The sequence below is a fragment of the Erithacus rubecula genome (assembly GCF_903797595.1).
Source record: "Erithacus rubecula genome assembly, chromosome: 5".
In the NCBI taxonomy this organism is placed as follows: Eukaryota; Metazoa; Chordata; class Aves; order Passeriformes; family Muscicapidae; genus Erithacus; species Erithacus rubecula.
The window spans coordinates 40,521,782-40,535,120 of record NC_136687.1 but is presented as its reverse complement, the minus strand read 5'-3'; the positions used below and the strand labels follow the sequence as shown (position 1 = coordinate 40,535,120).

The 13,339-nt window shown below is 41.7% G+C and overlaps 1 protein-coding gene across 2 annotated transcripts; it reads left to right on the top strand.

Annotated features, from left to right (window-relative positions):
- Positions 1-1,821: 1,821 nt before the first annotated feature.
- FGB (fibrinogen beta chain) lies at positions 1,822-8,396 on the top strand. Of its 2 annotated transcripts, XM_079305448.1 has the most exons (8): positions 1,822-1,975; positions 3,530-3,730; positions 4,481-4,664; positions 5,252-5,479; positions 6,062-6,175; positions 6,707-6,829; positions 6,995-7,280; positions 8,150-8,396. In XM_079305448.1, the coding sequence occupies exons 1-8, from the start codon at positions 1,898-1,900 to the stop codon at positions 8,376-8,378; spliced, it is 1,443 nt and encodes a 480-aa protein (XP_079161574.1). In that variant the 5' UTR covers positions 1,822-1,897; the 3' UTR covers positions 8,379-8,396. The 2 variants fall into 2 exon arrangements, with proteins under 2 accessions (XP_079161574.1, XP_079161575.1); XM_079305449.1 differs by lacking the exon at positions 1,822-1,975 and having other exon boundaries at positions 3,506-3,730.
- Positions 8,397-13,339: the final 4,943 nt, after the last annotated feature.

Below are 13,339 nucleotides of genomic sequence, written 5' to 3'. Positions count from 1 at the left end.
TGAGTTTCAAAGGAGAAATCCCATCTCAAGGCAGAATAAGTCTAGGCGTTTCCCATGCTGGACTCTGCAGTTGGCCTGGTGGCTCCTGGGCCAACCCTCATCATCCAGTCTCCTACAGCCTCTGCACACACACAACCAGGGCTTTTTATCAGGAGCTAAAGAGCTTAATACCTGAAGGAGGACACCATAAATTACTGCAGATCATGCTGATGGTTTCAAAACAGATTAAGTACAAATATCACTTGATATTATTAATATTTAATTAAGATTTGTGTGAACTGACCTTGGATAATTTGAGTTTCCAGCTCAGGAATAGTGAGACCTGCTTTTAGTTCCACTGTACCACAAGCTACTCTTAAACTCTGGGCAAAGTTTGAAGACATCCCTTCCATATGTAAGATGAGGGTGGCTGAACTTCTTTCAGAGGGAAAACTGTATTAAAAGTTAGGATATTCCCAAAATCAATGGTAACATTTTGGCTAGTATTCATAAGTGGAAATAACTTGTTAATGATCTCAGTTTTGGCCTTAGACAGATTTCTTTAATGTCTGCAGGGAGAAGTTTGTGTTCTTTTAAATCTAATAGTGTTGGTCATATCCTCACGCAGGAGATCCAGTTCAGTGGAGTTTTAGCTCCTTGAGCCATGGTTGATTTGGGGACAAACTGTTTAATAATTAAACCAGTCATGTTAAACATTTTTCATATTTTGTGAATCTTCAGAGTTTACTGGAATTCTGACAACAGCACGAATACAGGAAAAAGGCCTAAACCAAGCAATTTTAGCTGTTCTTGTATTTGCTTCCCATAAAGTCCTCCCCTCCATCAAGTTAGTCTTTGGAATGGAAGCTTAGACTACAGTTTGGATCCCTTCATTGGTTCAGATATCGATATGAATGACTTGAGAAAAGTGTGCTGGCTCTCACTTGGCATATTTAATTTAATTCGGTACATTGTAGTCATTTATAACCCCCCAGAAAATAACAGGATATAAACACACTGAAATGTTAAAACTCTGTAATATGAAAGCAGTGATTTGCAACTTCCTATAAAACATTAGAAAGTATGTTGGAGTATTTCACTATAATTTCAAGTAACTTCAGGCTGTATTCTCTTAAATGATTATTAAAAAATATTTAAATAATATTTGAAAAATATAATTTTTGTATTAAAAAAAGAAACCCGCAAATTAATTTGTAAAACTGAATTTAGTTCATTTACAGTATCACAAGGCTATATTAATGCAATGATATTGGCTTATGCTTACAGTATTCATCTGATCTTAAATAAATCAAAACATTGCTTTTATTCAAAATTATTAATGTAATTAATATACCTTTTTTCTACTTTTATGTTAGAAGACTCAAAGATTTGCATACCTATCAAGCACCATCAAACCAGAAAAATGCAGCAATCTGTATGATGTGTCTTCACATTAATATATTTCTGAAACATTCACATTTTCAGCAGAGAAAGAAAAAGGACTCATCACAACATGACATCTATAATTTGTAATAATCTGTATTTTTTTTCCCTTTGGCCATTCACCTTTTCAGCTGTTTTAAAACACTTGTGATTTTTGAGAAAATGGTAACCTTGTGTAATCTGAGCAGGAGGTACTTTTAAGAATCTGAACATGTATTTGATGCCAGCATCAACAAAGGATTCTGGGTCATATAGATAAGAGTTGTCCAGAGGAATTGCTCAACAACTGATGTATTCAGGCACTGAGTGAAGAGTTGAATATTAACAGAGAAATTCTGATTGCTCAGAAGGCTTGACCCTATCACTGGGAAGCTGGAAATTAGTGCTGCTGTGTATGTATAAAAAAACACAGGAGACTTCTCCCTGTCAGAGCTGAAGAAAAGAGATCACTGAACTGCTCAAGCAAGCCAGCACCATGAAACTGCTCCTGCTGCTCCTGCTCTGTGTTTCTTCTGTTCAACCCCAGGGGTCTCTTGACTATGACGATGAGGTTGTAATACTTATATTGATTAATAATTAGTCATTAATAATTGATTTAATTTAATTGCATGCATGACTTACTCAGCTTATGTGAGTTAGCTAAATATGTTGTGGGGAAAGATACTCCAGTGCATGGTTTTATCCCACTTCAATTACTCAAAAAATTAACTTTTTATATATAATAATAGTTATTTTCTGAGTTTGGAGATATTCTCTTCCTATTTCTTTTTCTGTAGGTAATGAAGAATGTTTGATGGCAAGATTAGTTATTAAGCTAAGTTAAGTTATTTAAGAATGCTAATTTAGCAATGTTGACATATCAGGTTACGGACAATCAGTATTAGGTATAAAGGAGTAGAAATATGTAATTAATCATGTCCTGTCTCAAAGATAGTAAAAACTTTTCTGCAGAGTCAGTAGACGTTAAAAAAAACAAAACCAAACAAATTACCAATTAGTACAATTTGGAAATTAACATTAGAAATTAAAAGGTAATAATTGCTAAACAGAAGGAAAATAAATATTTTTTATTCATCAATAATAATAGAATCAATATAAAATAATAGTTTAATATGTATTTATTTTTGTTTAAGTAAAATATTTCAGTGGGAAACACAATTTAGAATTTTGGTGCACTTTTCTATAGTTTGAAAATCCCTGTAAAAATTAAATTGGTCTGGACAGTCAGACTTCTGACAATCTAAGCACTTGTGTCTGCACATTGACTACTGATAAGACTAATGTGTTAAATAATTTTTAACAATTCTGTGTTTTGTATACTACTTACTTTTGAATCTACTTGAAGCCTGTGATGCTGGATACTTTCAAATGTTTATTGTTTGGAGTTAAGTCTGAGTGGGATTGGAAACAGCTGTAGGTTTAGATTCAGTAGCTCAAATAACTATTAATTGGAATGGTTCTGTTTGAAAAAATGCTTAGGGATCAGGCCTGTTTTCCTTGCTCAGCCTCTTAGACTTAACCCTTTCTGGCAGATATGGGGAATGTATGTATCAGAGAGAGGTAACTCTGAGAGATGTTACTAAACAGTTTTCCAAATTTCATCATTTAAGAGCTGGTATATGGCTTGAGACCCGATGGTGTATTTGACTGTGGCCTGATTTTCTGACCTTATGAATGTTGCTGTTGCCCAATAAAAAACTGGAACACTGAAAATGTGCTGCTGAATACACTTCTTAGCCCCAAGGATGTCCAATTACTTTCTTTGTAGCCTACTACTTCCAAGTTTTATGGTGCGTAGTAGCTCTGAACTATCTAAGATTTATTCCTTTCTCAAAATTGGTTATTGAAATTTTTTTTTTTACTTTGAAGACTTTTTAGTTCCTCTCTATCTAGATATGGAGAGTGTGACTAGTATTATAAGGGAAGGGGTAGCAATGACATACATAATGTCAGTATAATATTTCCATTATGGCTTTTTCTTCCATTCCCTGGTTTCCTTGCTGTTTAAAATACTAGAGTGCTGAATGGATGCCTGCACCCTGTGCACCCCATTTTGCAGCAGCAATCCCAGGTTAAGAGAGTTTCATCTCCCTTGGCTATGCAGGAGGAGGGCCCTGTGCTTGACGTCCGTGGCCACCGGCCCGTGGACAAAAGGCGTGAGATGGCGCCCACGCTCCGGCCTGTGGCACCTCCCATCAGTGGGGCCGGATACAGGCCCCGGCCGCCGAAGCGGGGGAAGACGGATGACAAGAAGGAGCGGATAGTCTATCCTGATGCTGGAGGCTGCAAGCATGGCCAGGAGGAGCTGGTAGGTGTCTGGCTGTTGATACAGCTGATGGCATGCTGTCCTTTCCTTTTAGTACACCCAACACGAGAGTTTTCCTTGTCAAATAAAGGATGGTCATTCATTTAAAGCAGTCCAGCTTTTCCTCACTTTGCTTGGGCTTTCTAGGACTGCATTCAGAAGGATCATGTGTCAGAGGCCATGGGATTAGTGTCAGAGTCAGCCAACAGCAAAGATGGGGAGATGAGAGTTCAACTGTAAACCAGGAAAAGAAGTATCTGTGGGTTAGCCTGTGCCTTCCATCTGGCTTTGCACAGGTTACGATTAAGGACAGGAAAAACCTGTGCAGAAGAGCTGGATTCAGTTTCAGACCATCTTAAGGAACCCTGGAGACTAAAAAACCCCAACCTGTCATATCTTTCATAAAATTGGTTAAAAAATGTAATTCTAGTCTACTCCCAGTCCCTGCTTACAGGACAGCATTGCCAGCGTGCTGACATCCAGCACACTCTTTGCTGCCTTGCGGCAGTCAGTCCCACTGTGTCTGTCATGATCCCTGCTGGAAGATGCAAGCTGTAACAATTCTGAGAGGCATCTTAGTGACTGAGCACAAATTTGAGTGTTGAAGTTGCCAACAAATGAAGTTTGGTAAAGCTTATCTAGGTGCTTAAATACCTGTTCTCACATTACAAACTTTTCACTGTGTTCAAAGGTACTGCTGTTTACTGATGTGACTAGAACTTTACTTTTACAGCCCTTTTTCCTTCTTTTAAGGGAGTGCTGTGTCCAACTGGATGTGAACTGCGAACTACGCTGTTAAAGCAGGAAAAAACTGTGAATGCAGTTGTTAATGATTTAAAAGCTAAAGTGGCCACACTTTCAGAGAGCTCCTCAACTTTCTATGAATATGTGACCGTTCTAGAAGATAAATTGGTAAAGAGGCAAAAACAAAAAAAAGGTATGCTATTTCTATTAACTACTAGTTGAAACGGTATAGAAGTTTTATTGGCATTCCTACAATTACTTTTTAGTGGGACTTCTTAAAATTAAAAATACCATGGAATCTAGCAAAGCAGGGTTCTGTGTTTATGACCTCTTAAATCTTATAGAACATGCTTTGAGAGAGGCAGCGGAATGGATCTCATACTAAGGCAAGATTCATGTGAGGCCTCTAAATGTACATCATTCACGTGTTCCCCTTACCTGTTTTCCTATGTCCATCCAATCCACTTATGACCAGCCTCTGGATTGGCACCAAGGCTCCCTAGAAAGAAGGGTATTACTGCTCTTTGGCAGAGTAAAGCACCACTGATAAATCTATTACCTAGCAAAGAACCATCAGTACACATGTACCACTTCCCTGAGAATATCTGCATAGTTTTTGTACGCTGTAGAAAAGTAAGCAAAAGAAGTGCCATTCCTGCTTTCCTTCCTTCCTTTCTTCCTAGTGGCATCTCAAATTATACTTACAAATTGCTCTTCATCATTTCCCAACTGGGAAATATGTTGAAAACTAATCTGCTTTTCATTTCTTTTCTTTTCTAGATAATGATAACTTACTTTCTCAGTTCAACACAGAAGTGGAATTGCAGTACAGTTATATAAAGGATAATCTGGACAATAACATCCCATCCAGCCTCAGGGTCCTTCGTGCAGTTGTGGATTCTTTACACAAAAAGATACAAAAACTGGAAAATGCCATTGCAACCCAGGTGGACTACTGTCGTTCCCCATGTGCTGTTTCCTGTAATATTCCTGTGGTTTCAGGCAAAGGTATTCATTTAACTACAATGACATCTTTTCTCCCATTTATGTCACTGTGCAAATTGATGGATGCATCTGAAGCCTGTACAATTGATTAGGGTATTAGGAAAGATGAAAAGTGATCCTAAATTTAAAAATAAGTCTTTTCTGGATCATTATACTGGTCAGAACAAAGATCCTCTTATCCAATATCAGTCATCGTAAATGACAAGCAGCACTTTAAAGAAATATGTGCTTCAGGGACTTTGTAAGGTGGAGGTGATACATTTGTGACTATCATAGTTGAGCTCTTGATTTTTTTCTGTCAAGAAAGGTTCTTCTTTCACAAGCTTGTCTAGTTCAAGAAGTCATTGTAAGGTATACGGTGTTGCATCACTTAGCTTGAAGTTTCAGAAATTCCTCTTTGAAAAAGTTGCACAGTTCAGTATTCTTTCTTCCACAATTCTTTCACTTGATGTATAACAGAAACCAAAATTAAAGTAAAATACTATCTATAGATATTTAAAACTGTTCCCATATAACAGCACACCAAAGGATAAGGCTGTCAAAGTTCACAGACCTTCAGTAACAGTCTCTGTTTTATTCTTGCAGAATGTGAGGATATCATCAGAAAGGGAGGCGAGACATCCGAAATGTACCTCATCCAGCCAGATCCTTTTGCCAAGCCATACAGAGTATACTGTGACATGGAAACAGATAATGGAGGTTAGTGTGAAATAATATATTGTTGAAATATTAATAAATGAATGCTAGCAAAAATAATATTATAAATTTGTATTTTATACAAAGAAATATGAAATTATACCTTTTGTAATTACTTGATAATTAAATCTGATTGACTTGTTCAAGGAAGTCTTGTTGAGGTCATATGCTAATGCAGAATAGGATACTTCTATAGTGAAATTGGAAATAAATGTGTATGTATCTTACTACAACCATCATGGATGGTGTACAGGTGGGCAGACAAGGACAGCCTGGCTCATTTCTTACCTTGCTCCAATGCTCTTGACAAAAGGGCTATCCTTCAAGTTCTGCTTTTTCCGCCTTTTGTTACGAAGCAAGGTTCTACTTAAGTGTGAGCAAAAGGGGCAAAGCTGAGTTCAAAAGCAGTGAAGGACCTGTTGCAAGGAAGCCATGTACCCCTCTGGTCCTGAGGTGAAATGAAAAGGACTGTATCTTAATGTTTGATGCTCTTTTTGTTCTGGCAATTTAATCTGAATACTCTTGCTCCTGCAGGCTGGACTTTGATTCAGAACCGCCAGGACGGCAGTGTTAATTTCGGAAGAGTATGGGATCAATATAAAAAAGGATTTGGAAATGTTGCCAAGAGTGGAGGGAAGAACTACTGCGATACACCAGGTAAAACACCGAGCATAAAATGTAAAGAAGCCATTTTCTCCTATTTTTTCAAGCTCTTAAATTTTTTTTTAAATAAACAAATCCACTACTATAGGCAAATAATAAAGTTGCCTTGAAGTATATTGCGAAGTCTGTTTCACAGAACTCTCACTTGTTGCTTCTCAGGTGAATATTGGCTTGGAAATGACAAAATCAGCCAGCTTACCAAAATAGGGCCCACTGAAGTTTTAATTGAAATGGAGGACTGGAATGGTGATAAAGTATCTGCTCATTATGGAGGTTTCACCATACAGAATGAAGGAAAAAAGTATCAGCTTTCAGTTAGCAATTACAAAGGCACTGCAGGAAACGCGCTGATGGAAGGAGCATCCCAATTGCATGGAGAAAACAGGACAATGACAATTCACAATGGCATGTACTTCAGTACTTATGACAGAGACAATGATGGATGGTATGTACTTTCACTAGACATTTAAAATAAAAATACAGCTGAATATAGAATACTTCTGTAATTTGCCACTAATTGTCACAGCATTTTGTAGTATGTCAAAATATGTTCTATCTCTGCAAGTTTCCAGCTAAATGTCTATGCAGTTCTCTTGGCATAGCCAAGGACAGGTGAAACTATATATAACTATATATTAGGTTGATGACGGTCCATGGTCAAGTAAGAAGTGAGCATGCTGAATTTTATTGATTCCATGAATGACTTACCACAGACAAAGCAGCAAATCTGGATGCAATAGTCAGAGACTGACAGCAGCAGTGCTGAGGACACCAAGCAGAAATATGGGTATTCACTCCAGTAAAATATAATGGGTCCTGAAGAAAGAGGCAGGTAGCATATCAATTAGAAAGCAATGTTTGCCTACTCAGAAGACAGGAGCTCAGTTGTGAAGTACATAATAAAGCACTATATGTCTAATCTATGCTTAATACCTGATTACATATTCATGAATAAAGGAATTATTTAGGTTGGGGAAAACATACATTTCTCATTGCTTTCTATCTTTAAATTTAATTGATAACTGGTTTTGTTATGAACTGCAAGTAACTGTAGTTATCAATCAGTAAACTAAAGTGACATTCCTAAAGAGGTGCACCTAAAATTTGATATGTTTTTCTTAGCTTTACCTTCTGAGGTGTACTGTGTAGCACACACTTGTGATGGTCAATCCTTTATAGAAAGTTCAGAGAGAACTTAAATTGTTTATTATGGTTTGAAAATTTCAGTACATGAGCAGGTATATGTACTCTGTTGATCTGTTAGACGATATTACAGGTGTCACTCTCAACATCTTTTCTTTTTCCCCTCATCAGGTTTACTTCGGATCAAAGAAAGCAGTGCTCCAGACAAGATGGTGGTGGATGGTGGTACAACCGCTGCCACTCAGCCAACCCCAATGGCAGATACTACTGGGGAGGGACCTACAGCTGGGACATGGCAAAACATGGGACAGATGATGGTGTTGTATGGATGAACTGGAAAGGGTCGTGGTATTCAATGAAGAAGATGAGCATGAAAATACGACCATACTTTCCACAGTAGCCATTATTAAAATGTACAGAGAGATTTTCTTTCAGTATTTGTACATGGTTATCTTTTTAGCATGGTATTCATTCTTACCTTTACATATTACCAAATCTGTATGTACAACCATATTGTGACCTAAAGTGAAAATCTGTGTTGAAAGTAAATCTAAATCTGTATGATGAAAATAAATCATGAGTGTATTTCTTCAATTTTTCATTTGTGCACAAGGTAGAATTAACTATTATAGAATAACACTGATAAAATAAAACCAACTTGTTTCACTCTTTTATAAAAGTCTTTTGTATCTCTTTGAAAGGGGAGAGGATTATTTCTAAATATTTTCTAAAAGCTAATCAAATGTTGAAACTATAGTGTTCTTCATATTATTCCTAAGTATTTATGCATAATCTGTGGAGAGGAAAATGCATTCCACTAAATAAGAGACAGGGATTTTTATATATTGTAAAAAATAACAGTAACTACTTGTGTATCAAGTTGAGAAGGAATGAAAATTAAAGGAGTATTGAACAAGTGAGTTGGTCACTGTCCCTTAGCTCAAATCCTGTTGCTGAATAAAATATGTCCTTTTCTGGGACCTGGTTCACATACTTGCTTTCACACATACGTGTTTTTCACACAGTCCCTATCATAGGACTAGAGTAATTAATGTTTGCAGTCATAGAGTAGTGGAGGTTGAGTATTTCATCAAACCTAGTAGTTTATGCTCTCTTGAGCAGACAAAGACAAGACTTCCCAACCTTGGTAGACAGGATGAACATCTCTCAAAGAGGATGCCTTCCTCCACAAAGGAAGGGACCCAGATCACTAGGGGTGGATGGATCCCACCCGAAATGTTTGGTGTTTATTTAATCTGTGAAGCCCAGGAGGACAAGAAGGAGACACAATGGCCCCTTCTCACTAAAGAAGCACAAATGTTCAGCATCCTGTAGTCAGCCAAAAAGCCGTACGGAAGATCTCACGATGTACGCGGTAGATAGGGCCCCTCCCCTCCATGACTCCAGCCAATTGCACTGTATTCCACGGTTACTTAAGCTGCCGTTCACAAAAAATAAACGCACTTCGCCATCCACCCTATGGGTGTTAGTGAGTGACTTGCCCAGCCAGTTTGTCATTTCGTTGTGGTTTCGCCTTGAACCAGGTTGCCCTGGCTTTTTACCCTCCAAAAAAGACAGCATAGTGGTGCCGAAACCCCGGAACATCCCCCAGCCCACGGGTGCGGGCGTCCGGGCGATGGGATTTCGCCTGGAGGGGAGAAACGGCCAGAGCAGCTGGTCTGACTTCTGTGGGGAGGACACACCCGCATCGCCAAGATGGAAGAACTTGGCAAGGTAGTGAGTGAACTGCATAAGCAGTGGGGAATTCAGTGTAAGCCCAACGATCTTAAATGCACAGTTATGCGACTGTTGAAGTTGGGTGCCGTTGACCGTCCCGTGGACATCCTGCATTCAGGATGTTGGGAGAAATGTACTAACACCCTTGCGCATGATGTAATCGTGTCAGGTTCTAGCAAATGTCTGAAAAGCTGGGGGAGAGTTACTCAGGCTTTGGAAAAGGTTTTGTTAGAACAGGAAATGTGGAAAGCTGCACAGAATTGTTTAAAAATGACGCCAAAAGTGGGGGTGGGGGCTGCCACTCAGACTGCGTTTGGTGATCATGCGGCGGATTCGGGTTTGTCGTCTTGGGCTGACAGCTGCTCGCGGTCTTGGTCTTGGTCCCCTACTCCTACTCCCAATTTAACCACTAAACCAAAACACCGGTCAGGTTGCAACGATGTGTGTGAGTCTTTGGGTATCCTTAGCGATGCGGCCCCCGAGAGCATTTGGGAAAAACCACCACCCTATGCACCTGACAATGGCGTCGGGCAAGGAGAAGAAGGGCAGAGCGAGGGGTTTTTTCCCGCCGTGGCCATGCACAGTTGTGAACACGAGGGGGAGGGCGCGGCCGAAACAGGGGAGGAGAACCCAAAGCCCAATCAGGAAGCGGGCCCCAAAACATGTCCTTATAGGACAGAAAGCTCCCCTGGAGAGAGGCGAAGAAGGGGAGAGAGGGAGCCCACCCACGGGAAATCTAGAGGGTGGAGTCCGTACAAAAGGTACCGCTGTCCGGAAAATCTTTACCATTCAACTTCCTCCAACTCACATAGCAAGTACGGATGGATCCGGCGGGTACCATAAGACGAGTGAGGGGGCAAGCAAAGGCACAAAAAGCGACGCCCATCTAGTTCAGAATCTAGCTCAGATTCCGACTCAGACAAAGATAATATACTGGCTGCATTTACCAAACTTACAGGTTTGCCTGTGCCATGAACAAAAAAGGGGGGCTTGTCAAAACCCATGCCACTAACGGACGGGAAAGAGGTTCAAGCCGCATGTGCTGATTTGCCCTAAACAGCAGCACGCATATTCCCGGTTAGGAGAATGGATAACAATTTACCGGCATACACTCCAGTAAACCCCAAGGATGTGCAGGCTGTCATCAAAGCTATTAATGAAAAGGGGATGAATTCCGCTATGGTCTCCACCATGATCGATGGCCTTTTCGGCAATGATGACATGCTTCCTTTTGATATTAAGCAAACATGCCGCATGATTGGGCAGGAATGGGCAGGAATGACTGTGTTTAAGCAAGAGTGGGAAGACAATTTAGAAAAAATGCTCGCCAAAGTTAATGGGAATCAACACCTGCTGCACTACTCTAGCCTGCTGCGGCTAATGGGTGGCGATCCACAAATGGTTAGCCCTCAAGCACAAGCCCAAGGCTTGCGAGCCTCGGAGATTGCAGCCACAACCCGCGCGGCCAGAGAAGCCATTCGCACTGCCTGCAGGATTGTAGCCAAGTCAGCCCCATGGACAACCATCAGACAAAGCGAAAGGGAACGCTTCGCAGAATTCGTGGACCGCCTCCAAGCAGCTGTGGATGCCTCCGACCTGCCATCAGAGGCAAAGGGTCCCGTCCTTGAAGGATGCCTTCGACAGCAGTGCAACCAGCCCACCAAGGAACTCTTACGTTCAGTGCCACCCAGTGCCAGTCTCACGGCAATGATCAAGCACGTCGTGAGAGAGGAGAACCTAGCTCCAGTCCAAGCTGTAGTCGGCGCTGCACTGGCTCCACTTCCAGCCGCGGTCAGCGCTGCCGTAGCCAAAGTTATGGCCGTCCAAAGTCATCAGGGTCACAACCAACCACCACCTACAGGTCCTCCACACCCAAGATCAAAAGGACCTTGCTGAGTCTGCAGCAAGAAGGGTCACATCGCCTGAGAGTGCCGGAGCAAGAAGCAGGGAAAGGGGCAAGGGAGGGGGCAGACGGGCCGCATGCAGCCTCCTCCCAGTTGGGATATCCGGCAGCCCAGCTACGTGAACCCCGGGACAGAGCGCCTGCCGAACCCACTGCCCCCCAGGGAGGTAACCAACTTCATGGCCCAGCCAATGTCCAGCCCCGTAACACAGCCGATGCCATCACAAGAGTTAACTACGCCCACGGTGCAGCAAGGCAACGTGAAGAACGAGACCCTTGGGTGGCCCTGACAGTGGAATGCAACATCCCACCAATAATATGGGGAGTCTGCCGACAGTACTTCTACAACTCCATGATAAGCCCCTGGGAAAATTCCCCGTGCCATCCTCAATCAGACGGCCTCGTCATCAGCATCCCCTTTCTGGTTAACACAGGTGCAGATGTAACGGTCAACCCACAAACGTATTGGCCTCCAAGCTAGAAGTTTGAAGATGCCTCAATTGTAGGAGGAGTTGGAGGAATCTGCATCGCCCAAAAAAGTGTGAAGTTAATAGCAATTACTTTGCATACAGAAAAAGGGCCTGAGAAGACTATCAAACTTTATGTCTATGTCCTGTCAAATGTCCCACCTCTGCTAGGACGAGGTGCCCTATCTCAACTAAGGTGCAGGGTGACAAATTTACCCTAAGGGCCACTGCAGCGTACCCACAACTCCCAATTCGATTAATGTGGAAATCATCTGATCCTGTGTACGTAGAGCAGTGGCCCATACCAGAGCCTCGAATGTCCATCCTTCTTCAACTGGTCCAACAAGAGTTAGAAAAGGGACACATCGAACCATCCGTTTCCCTGTGGAACACACCGGTGTTTGTAATACCCAAACGCAGTGGCGAAGGCTTTCGTCTGCTTCACGACTTGCGAGCTGTCAACAAGAAAATCCAGCCAATGGGCCCCATGCAGACAAGACTACCCAGCAACTCCTTCATCCCGACAAACCAGCCCTGTGCAGTGATCAACATCAAGGACTGCTTCTTTTCAATACCCCTGCATGAGCAAGACAAAGAGCGGTTCGCCTTTTCTATCGTGCTCCCCAACGGACAGCAACCCAGCTTTCGATTTCAGCGGAAGGTTCTTCCCCAAGGAATGATAAATTCTCCCACCATCTGTCAAATCGTGGTAAGTCGTGCCCTAGCGCCAGTTCGGTCAGCAAATCCCGAAGCTACCATCATTCAGTACATGGACGACATCCTGATAGCGGCTCCTTCACCTGGCCAAGTGGACAGTCTTGTGACAGCAGCTTCTGAAGTCCTGAAAGCCAACAGCTTTGAAATAGCTGAAGCAAAAATAAAGAAAGGTCCTTCAGCCACATTTTTAGGTGTGAAAATTAGCGACTTCTACATGTCACCTCCCACAATCAAGATCCGTTGTGACATCAAAATGCTACACGACGCACAGCAAGTAGTAGGGTCACTGCAGTGGTTGTGCAACATCGTCCTTATTCCACCAGCGGTCATGTCCCTGCTGTATGACCTCCTCAAAGGCAAGCATCCATGGGAACAAAAAACCATCTTGGAAGAAGCTGCCCACTCTCTCGCCTACATCAAACAACAGTTGTCCACCGCAATCCTTTCTAGATGGAACCCGAGCCTGTCACTAGACTTGTATGTGCATTTTAGAAAAAAAGGAGGAGTGGGAGTATTAGCACAAGGATCTCCTGACCT